Below are 13,720 nucleotides of genomic sequence, written 5' to 3'. Positions count from 1 at the left end.
CATTTAAATGAAGCGCGTCCCCCCGCTGAACGAACTTCGCATGCGCCGTCCCTAAATTTTCCGCCGTCGCAAGGACGTCATTGTTTTGACGTGGACGTAAATTACGTCCAGCCCGATTCACGGACGACTTACGCAAACAATTTTTTTTTTTTTAAATTATACGCGGGAACGACGGCCATACTTAACATTGAGTACGCCACCAACCAGCAGCTGTAACTATACGCCGAAAAAAGGCGACTAGAGACAACGTAAAAGAATGCATAATTTGCATACTCGACGCGGAAAACGAGGGGAACGCCACCCAGCGGACGCCGAAGAATTGCATCTTAGATCCGAAGGCGTACAAAGACGTACACCTGTCGGATCTAACCCAGATGCCATCGTATCTTGTTTTGAGGATTCAAAACAAAGATACGACGCGGGAAATTTGAAAGTATGCCAGCGTATAAGTAGATACGCCGGCATACTCGCTTTGTGGATCTGCCCCTTAGCTGGATTCTTATGCCTCGTACACACGAGGCATAATAATTTCTCGGCAGGAAAAAAAACAATGTTTTTCCCGACGGGATTCCTCTCAAGCCTGCCTTTCATACACACGTTCAGGCAAAATACCGCCCGTCCAAAGCGCAGTGATGTACACCACATACGACTGGACTATAAAGGGGAGGTTCCATTCAAACGGCGCCATCCTTTGGGCTGCTTTTGCTGATCCTTGTGTTAGTAAAAGTTTGGTGAGAGACGATTTGCGCTTTTCAGTCTTCGTGCTTTTCAGTCTGTTACACCGTGGCGAATGTGCTATCTCCATTCCAAACGCTAGTTTTACCAGAACGAGCGCTCCTGTCTCATACTTGATTCTGAGCATGCACGTTTTTTTCCCCTCGGGAAAGCATACACGACTGGTTTTCCCGATGGGAAAAAGTATTCTGGGAATCCCGGCGGGAAAAAAGAAAACATGTTCTCTTTTTTTCCCTGCAGTTTTTCTCGTCGGAAAAACTGCGATGGAGCATACACACGGGCGGTTTTGCCAACCAAAAGCTGTCATGGCAGTTTTCCAGACAGGAAAAACGGTCGCGTGTATGAGGCATTAGTCTAGGTTTACACATATGCGGGTCAGGTGAATGCGTGCTAATACCCATGCGTTCCCTGACCTTCAGGCAAAATGCAGTGCTCTTTAGCGACGCGCAAGGTTCCATTAATTCTTAATAGTACCCCCAAACATTGGAAAACATGGCTCGGTTTTACGATGTGTGAAACCACATGGTGCTGTAGCACCATGTGGTTCCTTGCGGCTGCGTTTTGAAAAAAGGGGACTTTCCCCCCATGTTGTTTTCACAATACGGCTGCCCATTCATGCAGGATCCACACAAGTGTAAACCTAGCCTTAGGCTGCATTCACACCTGAGCGTTTTGTCGCCTGAAGCACGACGCTCAACTACGCTAGAGGGGAAAAAATACATTATTCACTATGGAGATGGTTCACATCTCTACGCCAATACGCCTGACGCCGAACGCCTGAAGCTCAAACAAGTTCCGGACCCTTTTTTGTCACGCATATCGGGCGGTTTGGTCGTTTTTGAGCGTTTCCATTTCCCATAGAAAGTGATGGAAACGCTCGATTCAAGCGACTAGCGCGACAACGAGCGTTTGCTACGGGCGTTTTGTCGCTTTAATCAATAGAAATTTTTACCCAGGCAGAAGATTAAAAAAACTACCAACATAGCAACAAGTGATGAAAAGATGATAATTTTTCCTATTTGCTAAAATAAAAAACATCGAAGTACAAAAACACCGGACGATGCTGTATGCAAACGCGCAAATAAGCATGAATACGCGCGACAAAACGCCGGAAAAAACGACCGAACGACCGATGCTCAGGTGTGAATGCAGCCTATAGTCACATCTCATTTTAAACTGAAAGCAGAACGTGTATAAAACTAAGATCCCAAGGCCCCTTTCACATGGGGTGGACTCCGTAATGCACATCTGCATGCTCAGCAGAGGTTCTCCTTGCTTTTCCCCGCTGAGCAGGTGGAGGATAGGTCCGTGTCCGCCCCGCTGTTCTCTATTGGGCGGTCGGATGAACGCGAGAAATTGGGGGTTTTTGCTTCATCAAAATCTTGACAAAAATATCGCTATTTAGTCTAAATGCATTGGAGTTGATGTGGAAGGTGTTTTTTTTTCATATTTTTTTAGGGGTGCAGTTGATTTTAATGTCTCCTGAAATTAGGGAAGCTAACTATGCTGAACCAATTTGTTTCAGAAAACATCCCTTCATTATCTGGGAACATGACATTAGCTGAGAACATTGATCTTTAATATCATTTTAATTATTTCTAAACAGTGGAACAGAGATGGAGCTTCCATGCTTAACTCACTATATTATCACCTAATTTGTTTGGAACCTGGCAAACGATATATACAGTAGGGGAATGAAGATGGACCGTTGACTTTATGTCTATTCTTTACTTTGACTCTGGACCTCACCCAGGTCTAAATACATCATTTGGAGTTTGTAGCACTATTTTATGATCCCCAGATAAAATTGAATGTAAATTATATAAGACTTGGCAGCAAGAAGACGCACTGACACAGCCAGCAGTTTTACAATTATGGAACAAATGTATAGACAATTGGTAGCAGTCTTGGATATAGAAAGTTGTCATCAGAAGGAAAGACTGGCATAGACACACAGCACTTCAAGATGAACAGACTCCCACTGGTTCAATTAGAATGCACATGTTATATTATTTTCACCAGGCAGACAGGATGACACGGGTGGCAGCACCTCTAGTTGACTAGCCTCCCAGTGGCTCGGACACAAATAATTTTTTTAAGCCCATCTCTGGGCAAGTCGGACTGTGTCAGTAGAAAGTTACCATACATGGTCCTTAAAGCGGTGTTTCACCCTGCAGAACAACTTTTTAGCATAAAATTCAGCATAGTAGCGCGAGCTACAGTATGCCTGTCTTAATTTTTTTATCCCCGTACTCACTGTTATATCGTACATAGAAGATTCTGACTGCCCGTGGGGAATGGGCGTTCCTTTCCAGAAGGAAGGTGATTGACGGCCGGCTCTGGCACGTCACGCTCCCCGAAGACAGCCGGAGTAGGTCTCGGTTTTTCACGGCGCCTGCGCACAGACTATGCGCAGGCGCCGTGAAGAGCCAAGCCTATTTCGGCTATTTCCGGAGAAGCGTGACGCGCCAGAGCCGGCCGTCAATCACCTTCCGTCTGGATTGGAATGCCCATTCCCCGTGGGCAGTCGGAATCTTCTATGTACGATATAACAGTGAGTACGGGGATAAAAAAATTAAGACAGGCATACTGTAGCTCGCGCTACTATGCCAAATTTTATGCTAGAAGAATAAAATATAGGGGGAACCCCCGCATTAAGATTACATTTTCATAAGAACAGAAAAGACGGTGAACTTATTGTCCTTTTGTTGTCCTTAAATGTGGTCATTGAGTAACAATTTACCTTTTTCCTGAAGGTATTATCTTGGTTGCAATCAATCCTTATAAAGAACTTCGAATTTACGGAGATGCAATTATCCATGCGTACAGTGGACAAAATATGGGAGACATGGACCCACACATATTTGCTGTTGCAGAAGAGGCATACAAACAGATGGCCAGGTATTTGTGGGACATCTAAAATAAATCAAGGTTTTTAATCCTAAGAAGACTTTTTTTTATCTTGACCCTGTAATTTACTCTACAGTGTTTGTATGAGAGTCTCTAGGCTCTATGGATGCTGCTACAAAACATTGGCAGCAAAACACAAATTCCATGTATGCTGAGACTTATGCACGATCTGCTTGTACTAGTGGGTGACTCATGAATTGATAGGAGCCCCGGGCCCATGGTACAATTAATCAATCACTGCTTGTAACGGTATGGCCCGTGGGACCCAGAGGCGCTTGAAGGATATGGGGTACTCCTGTGTCAGCTTCACCAATGACTCTTGTGTCTAGGGTCATCCTATGTCCACTAGGGGCATAGGATGACTGAGAACTGATATCATGGATTACATGAGATGGGACAGTAATGATAATTCATGTATTGCAGGATATCTTGAAATATTACAAGTTGTTCATTCTGAACAAAACAGGTCAATAGAGTGTCTCCTTCAATGTGGAACATAGACTGTTGAGATGTTAATTGATGTGAATCACCTCCAGCTACCTGGCTGTAGTGATGAAATCTTGCTGTGATTGCATTCTATTGTCTATTGTGTTAATTAAGCCTGGCTCCTAAGATATTTCATGGTGCTATGCTAACTAACCCTGTATTGTGTGAAAGTTCTATTGATGCTAAAATGTGTTGTGAGTTAACACACTCTAAAGGTCAGACGTCTGACTTATGTTCACTAAAGGAATGTGGATTGTGTAGCAGGTGAGAATAGCTTATCGCGGAGTCAGAAAGTCTGTCTAAGATGTGGATTGAGGGGGACTCGTTAGCACCCATTGTGTGATGTTGTGGATGGAGTGTGTCATTGTCCCTTTTCTTACTGCAGCATGATTTCCAACTGTATATAAGAAACCTAAGTTTACCATTAAAGTGTCTGTCTGTTTGGAACCAGAGAACAGAGCTGTGTCTCGTTATTCTGGGGGGAAATCCAATGGGTCCTGTCTGCTGGATTGTGGAGTGTCGGAAGCTGTCTTGGGTTGGTGGAATGGAATATCATAACGGCGTTAACCCCTGACCGTTACACTGCTCATGGGGTTCCATTTTTCTGGGAAATACTCTGTATTAAGCAAGCAAGGCTCTTACCTTAGTAATAGTATATTTCACTCTTATGTGAATAATTGAGGGTAGTAGTGGTTGTCTTTTCAACACTGCATGGAAATAATATTTTATTGTCCTAATTATGTTACTATAACTCAGTCACGCACTATTTGTTCCAGCTAAGTTACATCTTCTATTGTGTGACATTTTTTTAGTTGTGGATAGAGTAGGAAAATTATACATTTTTATTACTTATCTTTTTATGCATTTTGTCCAATGACCAGGAAAAATAGGAATCAGTCCATTATTGTAAGTGGAGAATCTGGAGCTGGAAAGACAGTGTCAGCAAGATATGCCATGCGCTACTTTGCCACAGTCAGTAAATCAAACAGTAAAGCAAATGTGGAGGACAGAGTACTGGCATCCAACCCAATAACAGAGGTAATATGGCTGAATATAGGACTTGTTATGTCATGTGATATATTCTTATATTATATGAGTACATTCCAATTTTTATGGTTGGGATATACGGTGATAGAAGATATTTAGCTATCATCCTTTCTTTCCGAAGTTTAAAAAAATTTTGTTTTCCTTTTTAAGAATTGTGGGTGTCGATTTATCGGATGAGCAGAAGTTCCACTTTAGGGTGGAACTCCGCTTTAAGGACCATGTAATATAAAATGTGCGTTCTAATTAAACCAACAAACTATTTTGCACCCAACAAACAAAATAATTTACTAGCATATTTCTATCTGTGCCAGCTCTCATGTAATGTATTCACTATTCGTTACAGTGAGGTAATTTTTCCCAGCCAGTCGTAATTATTATTACATTTTAAAATTTCAAACTGCAAATTTTAGTTGAATTCCTAGGACACCTATAGCAGACATATTTACTATAAATCTCTTGTTTAGGTATGACATACTAATACTGTTAAATAATGTTTCGTTTTTTTTTTATCGGAGTCTCATTTAGTCGATGTTTCCATAAATTCATCAAGTTTTTTCTGTTTTATATTTATTTGCTTTTTTTTTTTCATAGGCAATAGGAAATGCAAAAACTACGCGTAATGATAACAGCAGCCGATTCGGAAAATACACTGAAATTAGTTTTGACAAAAGATACCAAATAATTGGTGCGAATCTTAGAACTTATCTTCTCGAGAAGTCCAGAGTAGTGTTTCAGGTAATAACAACAAAGCGCAATTTGATGTGAAAATATATATTTTATGCACAGAATTTTAGTTTACGTCGATTTTAAAGTATATTTTCTTTTTTGTTTAGTCAGAAAATGAAAGGAATTATCACATATTTTATCAGCTCTGTGCATCAGCTTCCCAGCCTGAATTCAAGAACCTTCGTTTGAGTATGTATAAAATCCGCTGATTTCCTTTTTTCTCTTTTTGGGTTGAACTGAACGGACTATCTTTTTTCAACCGGTTAACTATGTAACATGCTTTTTTAAACTGGGGCTCCAGACAATTTTGAGGAACCAGCATTGTAATATATTTTGGCTGTTATGCCTGTGCCAATATTAACCTCCCTGGCGGTATGATTATTTCAGATTTTAGGTGCTGAAAGCGGTACCATTATTTGCAAGGAAATTTGGCGTTTTTTACTGTAGGCCTGTAATTCTTAGGAACAACTCACTTAAATCTGACCAAACAGGAGTCTAGTAGGCATCCCGGGTATGAATTTTTTTTAAAAACAAAATTATAATATAATAAATAATTATAAATAATTATAACAAATAATAATATAATTATAATAAAAATTATTCAATAATGTAATCAACTCAAAATCACTGAAATTTGCTCAGTTGCAGAATTGTCGCTGTCATTATTTTAATTTTTTTATGACGAATTTCCCCACAAATCGCTATCGCACAATTCTGCAAGTGATTATAATTTATTATCGCTGTTTTCTAGCTGCTCTAAAACCATTTTTGACATAAAGGGACACTTTTGGTTGCTATGGACAATCTACAGTTTGCAGGCAGAAAGAACAGTTTTTATTATATAAAAGTACATGCAGGACACTGGGCAGACCACTAGGGACAAGGGGGGTGTGTATTTTTTACATACAGTACTGTAATCTATAAGATTACAGTTTACTGTATGTATTGTGTTTGTTTACCTTTTTGAATTTGGCGCCGTTCTCCGCCCCCCTGCGTCGTAACGTCGCAGGGAACGGAGATCGGCGGCACACAGAGGCACTGTGTGAATCGAGCAAGGTCCCGCTCGCTCACACAGCGCGGTGGCATCAATGGATCCAGGGACAAGGTAAGTAAACCAAGCCTGTGGATTCAGCGAGGCGAGCCCCAGTCTGACTCGGGTTTACCGACCGTAGCTCAAAAATCTCACCCCGAGTCAGACTCGGGAATACCGCCAGGGGGGGTTAAAGATATAATCATCCTTCTACTCCTTTTATTCCTTGAGCAAAGTTTAATTGAGCAAGCTGAAGTTAGAAGCTGACTGGCTGCACCCGATTTTTCACTCTTCAGTTTTAGTGTATCAACCCTCGTGATCTAAAGTCCCCAATGTATTCTATGTCTGTTCCTGGATCCTCCTAGCTGGATAAAAGGTGCATATGTGTATTCACATCAGTCCCAGAGTCTTGGGCATAAAGACTAACAACTGGAAATGTGTTAGCCAGGGCTTTTTTAGTCACAGAATAGGTGCAGGAACTCATGTCCACCCCACCCCCAAAAAGTGGGAGGGTCATAAAATGGCTTTGTTAAATAAAACCAGGAGTACAAGGTTTAGTAGTGTGTAACACACAGGGTTCAGTAATACACAACACACAGATTGCAGGGTTCAGGAGTGGGCTACGCACAGGGTGCAGTGTTCAGGAGTGAATTATGCACATAGTGGAGGATTAAGGAGTGCATTATGCACATACTGCAGGGTTCAGTAGTGCATTACGCGTAGAGTCAGGGGGAGATTCAGCCCTCTTCCACAGCACCTTGCCTGTACACCCCCCATCCACATCTCACTTGTGCACACACACACCCCAGCACTCACCTTTGCCACCCTCCCCCTGCAATGCTCCACTATCTTTCACATGCTTACCTCTACAAAATGCACTTCTTACCGGCTGACTTGGCACTAGTATTTTCCATCCAGATCATCCAGTGAGGACATTAGCACCAGGCAAGAGAACGACGGCCATACTTTAACATGGCTGTTCTAAATATAAGCCATGAAAAAGCACCCTTAACTTTACGACGGGAAAAACCGACTAGCGACGACGTAAGAGATTGCGACGAACGCGCGTATCTTCGTGGATCGCTATAATCACCTAATTTGCATACCCGACCCTGGAAAAAGACGCGATATCCACCCAGCAGCCGCCGGAAAATTACACCTAAGATCCGAAGGCGTACGAAGCCGTACGCCTGTCGGATCTTAGCCAAAAGCCGTCGTATCTTGGTTTGAGAATTCCAAATCAAGATACGACGCGGCAAATTTGAAAATACGCCGGCGTATCAGTAGATACGCCGGCGTATTTCCTTTGTGAATCTGGCCCAGAAGGTGGCTGAATGGAGTTCCACCACATTCTATAAAAAAACAAAAAACTTTGCCTTTTGAAAACTGGAAAATGTGCAAAGGAGCATGGGAAAGAGCAAAAAAACATGTATACTCCATGAACATTAAGGGGCAGATTCACATAGAATTACGCCGGCGTATCAGCAGATACTCCGACGTAACTCTGAATCTAAGCCCGTCGTATGTTTAAGTGTATTCTCAAACTGAGATACACTTAAACATGCCAGCGCCGTCGTATCTTAGGGTGCAATATCTACGCTGACCGCTAGGTGGCGCTTCCATTGCGGTCGGCGTAGAATATGCAAATGACTAGTTACGCCGATTCACGAACGTACGCTTGCCTGTCGTAGTGAATTTACGTTGTTTCCGTAAGAGATACCCCGCGTAAAGATAAACATGCCCCCTAGGTGGCGTATCCAATGTTAAGTATGGCCGTCGTTCCCGCGCCGCAATTTGAAAATTTTACGTCGGTTGCGTAAGTCGTCCGTGAATGGCGCTAGACGCCATTTACGTTAACGTTGAAACCAATGACGTCCTTGCGACGTAATTTTGCGCAATGCACGGCGGGAAATTTCGAGACGAAGCATGCGCAGTATGATCGGCGTGGGAACGCGCCTAATTTAAATGATCCATGCCCCCTGCCCGGATCATTTGAATTAGGCGGGCTTGCGCCAGGGGAATTTACGCTACGCCGCCGCAACTTTACAGGCAAGTGCTTTGTGAATCAAGCACTCGCCCGTAAAACTTGCGGCGGTGTAACGTAAATGAGATACGTTACGCCGCCGCAGTTCTATGTGAATCTGCCCCTAAGTGCCTTGCTGGCCACTGAGAACACCTTCAAAGTGCAAGGAAATGACAGCTGCTGGGACTTGGCTTAGGAGTCAGGTTCCATGTAACAAAAGCCCATAGAGAATGAATTTCTGGCTAGTTATTGTACTAACCATTCTTTTGTAGAAACTTTAAGACCTTCAAATGTCTGAAACACTTTCATTAACTACGATTTTGTACCTCTTTTAAGATTTGTGTGTAATTGTTCCACTGATAATAATTTGTAGTTGTGTTTATCTATGTAATTATGTATTGTACTTCTAGTGACTGCCGAGAACTTTAAATACACAAGTATGGGAGGCTGCATAGAGATTGATGGCGTCAATGACAGGAAAGACATGATAGACACACAAAAAACATTCCAGTTACTAGGTAAGGATGTTAAAAAAAATTGATGTGTGTACTGAAAACTGGTTTATAGCTTCAGTAGCCTAGTAAAGAGAACTAATATCACCTAAAATCCAAGAATTAGGAAACTTTTATGAATGTTATTAATGCAGAAGGGACTGGGAATGACCATCTTAAAGGATGATTTGAAGGGTTTACAGCTTTGGAAGTCCTATACCAAGCTTATCCGTTGCCTTTCTGCTTGCCATCATTTCCCTATTTAAACCTATTCATTTATAGCAGGGGTCTCCAAATTTTCTAAACAAAGGGCCAGTTTACTGTCCTTCAGACCGTAGGGGACTGGAATATGGCCAGTGGGAGTTGACATTTTCCTGGCATTGGTGGGAGAAAACATTGGCACATTTGGCATTAGAGTGATGAGCAAGCAGTGCACCATCATTAGTATCATTGGGAGGAATAGTGCCAGGGGTGTATTTAGATTTTGTGCTGCCCTAGGCCTGACTAAAATTGTGCACCCCTAATTTAAATATGACCCACCCCTTCCTGTCAAGGCCACACCCCTTACATTTTAAGACCCACCCTGAAATTCTCAAGTGGGGACACTAGTTCTGATGGCCTGGGGGCGGGGGGGCAATGGATTCCCTTAATTTGCATAGATTTCCTCTCACTTCCTGTTTGGCTATGGGACAGGAAGTGAAGGGAAATCTCTACAATAGGACAGGGATGGTAAAAAATTAGAAGCGACGCCCCCCCCCCCCCCCCCACAGTTGCAGAATGCCAACCACCCACATACTGAAAGCAGTGCGGCCGATTTATGGGGGCGCTAAACTCATTTTCCCAACAGTGTAGCGCAAGTCAGCGGGGACACTGTCCGTGCTGCCCTAGGCCTGGGCCTTGTTGGCCTAGGCCAGGATACAGCATTGAATAGTGCCCCATTATTGGTGTCAGTGGGAGATATTGTGCCCCATTCTCTGTGTCAGTTGGCAGACTTGTATCTCATATCAGTGGGAGGAGTAGTGTCCCAAGGGCCGGATAAAGGCAGACAAAGGGCCGCATTTTGCCCCAGGGCTGCAGTTTGGGACCACTGATTTATAGCATGAAGCCAATGGAATTGTCAACCTTATAGGTGGAGGGAGAAAGGCTAAACCAGTATTTCCAGTATGTTATTGTGACCATTTATTTTTATTATATATATTGTTGCTTTTTTGTGTTCATGTTAGTTTTGTGTGTACATATTGAAACCCTTTTGACTCTGGTCATCTCATGGATGTATGTGGACAGCTTTTCTCCCAATAAAAAGAAAATAAAGGATGTTATTTTTTTTTTTACCAGAATAACCTAGACTTCCTTCTTTCTTTGTGGCATTTGGCGCAATGTTTAGGTTTCAATATTGACTTTCAGATGGATGTATTCAGGGTTCTGGCGGCTATCTTGCATCTGGGAAACGTGGAGATCAAGCGTGTTAGTGATGACAAGTCATCAGCCAATGTAAGAAATTCAAGCTATTGTAAATGAAAGTACTGCGGGTAATCCAATGATCAATTTTTGCTTGGCCAATGAAACATTTCTCAGTTGAAAACAATAACAGATAAACTGATCTTAACTCATCCATTAACTCTTCTAAATAAAATTTGGGTAATCTGATATAATTAACAAAAGCAATTTTCTGTGTTAACTTCCGGTGTTTAAGACTATAACTATCTGAATATTTAGTATGTTATAGATATTAATGTTGTGCATATACGGTTTCCATTATTTTATTAAACATTCCAAACTGACATTTGAACCTGATGTAATGCAAACGTATGCAACAAGGGTTCATCTATATGGGCAACAAGCTGCATTAAGCATTTTCATATTTTTAGTTATTATAAAAAATGGTGCTTTCATTCACACACAGCAGTCTTAAGGCCTGTACACACGATCAGATTTTCCAAAGGAATTGTGTGATGGCGGGATGTTGTCGGATAGTTCGACTGTTTGTATGCCCCATCAGATAATTGTTGTCAGATTTTCGGACAACGAACGTTGGATAGCATGCTTTCAAATTTTCCGACAACAAATGTGTGCCGTCGGATTATTCGATCGTGTGTGCACAAGTCTGTCGGAAAAAAATCCAAAGTACAAGCACGCATGCTCCGAACCAATGCCAACCATAAGACAACTGTAACGGAATGGCCCGTGATACCCAGAGACTTTTGAAGGATGCGGGGTACTCCTGTGCCAGCTTCACTAATGACTCTTTGGTCTAGGGTCATCCTATGTCCAATAGGGGCATAGGATGACTGAGAAATTATATCATGAATTGCTTGAGATGGGACAATAATGATAATTCATGTATTGCAGGATATCTTGAAATATTACAAGTGGTTTATTCTGACCCCAACAGGTCAATAGGACAGTATTCATTCATGTGGGCACACATAGACTGTTGAGGTGCTAATTAAGTCTACCTGGCTGTAATGATAAAAGCTTGCTGTGATTGCATTATATTGTCTATTGTGCTAATTAAGTCTGCCTCTCAAGAACCTTTCATTGTGTATGCTAATGACACTGTATTGTGTGAAAGTTCTATTGATGATAGATATGTGTTGGCAGTCTGAAAGGTCAGATGTCTGACCTTTCAGGTGTAGTGGATTAGCATGTCAATTATGTTTACTAAAGGAATGTGTTTTATGTAGCAAGTGGGAATAGCTTATCGCGGAGTCAGAAAGTCTGTCTAAGATGTGGATTGAGGGGGACTCGTTAGCACCCCTTTGTGTGATGTTGTGGGTGGAGTGAGTCATTGTCCAGATTTGGTTTCTAACTGTATATAACCAGCTGAGTTTACCATTAAAGTATTCGTTTGTTTTGGAACCGGAGACAGAGCTGTGTGTGTGTCTCCTTTCTGGGGGAAATCCAATGGGTCCTGTCTGCTGGATTGTTGGAGTGTCGGATAAGCTGTCTTGGGTTGGTGGAATGGAATATCGTAAACGGTGTTAACCCATGACCGTTACAACAATATAAGCAGAAGTTGCCTAAAAGGGTGGCGCTAGAGAGCTGAAAAATCACGTAGTTTGTGTATGTTGGCCGACAAGGTTTTGCCATTTGTATGCAGAACAAGTTCACGTCCAACCGCTTTAATTCCACGGCTTTGTCCGACAGAAATCCGATCGTGTGTACAAGGCTCTAGTCTTTTTGGGGTTTACGGGTAGTCCAACTTGTCCATGTATACTTCCCTAAACACTTTGGTGTCTACACTGGACAAATAGCTCTGTTCATCTTTAAATGCTGAAAAATAAGCCTCCAATAACTGTTCTTTAAACACCCAATTTAATATCTTTATAAAAAAGAAGGATGAATATATGTTCTTTTTTTTATCATCAAAGGAGACTTAATGAATAAAACAACAGCAGTGCACGCGCTTTCATATTTATTGCGGGTTATATGCTGAATATTCAATTTAGCTGTAATTGCCATTGTAACTATAGATACATTCTGCTTTATACATTTGAAGAAATTGACTCCAACCACTCTTCATTTATTTTGTAGAAAAATGACCAGCATTTGCAGATATTTTGTGAACTGCTGGACCTCAACACAGAAAAAGTGGCACAATGGCTTTGTAATAGGAAAATAGTTACAGTATCGGACACCGTCATCAAACCCATGACAAAACATCAAGCTGACTATGGAAAGGATGCTCTATCTAAGAAAATCTATTCTCATCTTTTTGACTATTTGATTGAAAAAATCAATAAAGCACTGAGGTTTCCAGGAAAGCAGAATACGTTTATTGGAGTGCTCGATATTTATGGGTAAATGGAGTTTATTGCTTTGTTCTTACATACATAAAATGTCCAAGTTTTATTGAGCTCATGTATGATGTTATATTGGGGAAACCATTATATTACCTCTGGAGGTTCCTATGGACTCAAGTCAGTGTAATTTAAACAAGACTGTTTCTTTCTCAGACTTCTGTGTTTAGGGAAGAAAAGTCAAGAGGTAGGCTCTTCAGACAGTACTCAAGCCTAAGGCCTCGTACACACGATAGGTTAACCAGAGGACAACGGTCTGATGGACCGTTTTCATTGGTCCAAACCGATCGTGTGTAGGCCCCATAGGTTATTTAAACTTAGGTTAAAAAAAAGCCAACTTGCTTTAAAATTAACCTATGGATTTCTAACCGATGGGAAAAAAACGATCGTTAGTAGGCACAACCATCAGTTAAAATTCCATGCATGCTTAGAATCAAGTCGACGAATACTTGGAAGCATTGAACTTCGTTTT

General features: G+C 41.7%; 1 protein-coding gene across 2 annotated transcripts in view; it reads left to right on the top strand.

The window, feature by feature from the left end:
- Positions 1 to 13,720, top strand: part of MYO5C (myosin VC) — a 212,488-nt gene that overhangs the window by 73,047 nt on the left and 125,721 nt on the right. For both annotated transcript variants that reach the window (XM_040342694.1, XM_040342692.1), the window contains exons 4-10: positions 3,492 to 3,636; positions 5,013 to 5,169; positions 5,770 to 5,913; positions 6,012 to 6,093; positions 9,368 to 9,475; positions 10,833 to 10,939; positions 12,983 to 13,248. In XM_040342694.1, coding sequence (XP_040198628.1) covers positions 3,492 to 3,636; positions 5,013 to 5,169; positions 5,770 to 5,913; positions 6,012 to 6,093; positions 9,368 to 9,475; positions 10,833 to 10,939; positions 12,983 to 13,248 — 1,009 coding nt within the window. The remainder of the gene's footprint in view (positions 1 to 3,491; positions 3,637 to 5,012; positions 5,170 to 5,769; positions 5,914 to 6,011; positions 6,094 to 9,367; positions 9,476 to 10,832; positions 10,940 to 12,982; positions 13,249 to 13,720) is intronic.

Source organism: Rana temporaria, chromosome 3, assembly GCF_905171775.1.
Source record: "Rana temporaria chromosome 3, aRanTem1.1, whole genome shotgun sequence".
Taxonomy (NCBI): Eukaryota; Metazoa; Chordata; class Amphibia; order Anura; family Ranidae; genus Rana; species Rana temporaria.
The sequence above is the reverse complement of the archived record's forward strand: the minus strand, read 5'-3'. Positions and strand labels throughout refer to the sequence as shown.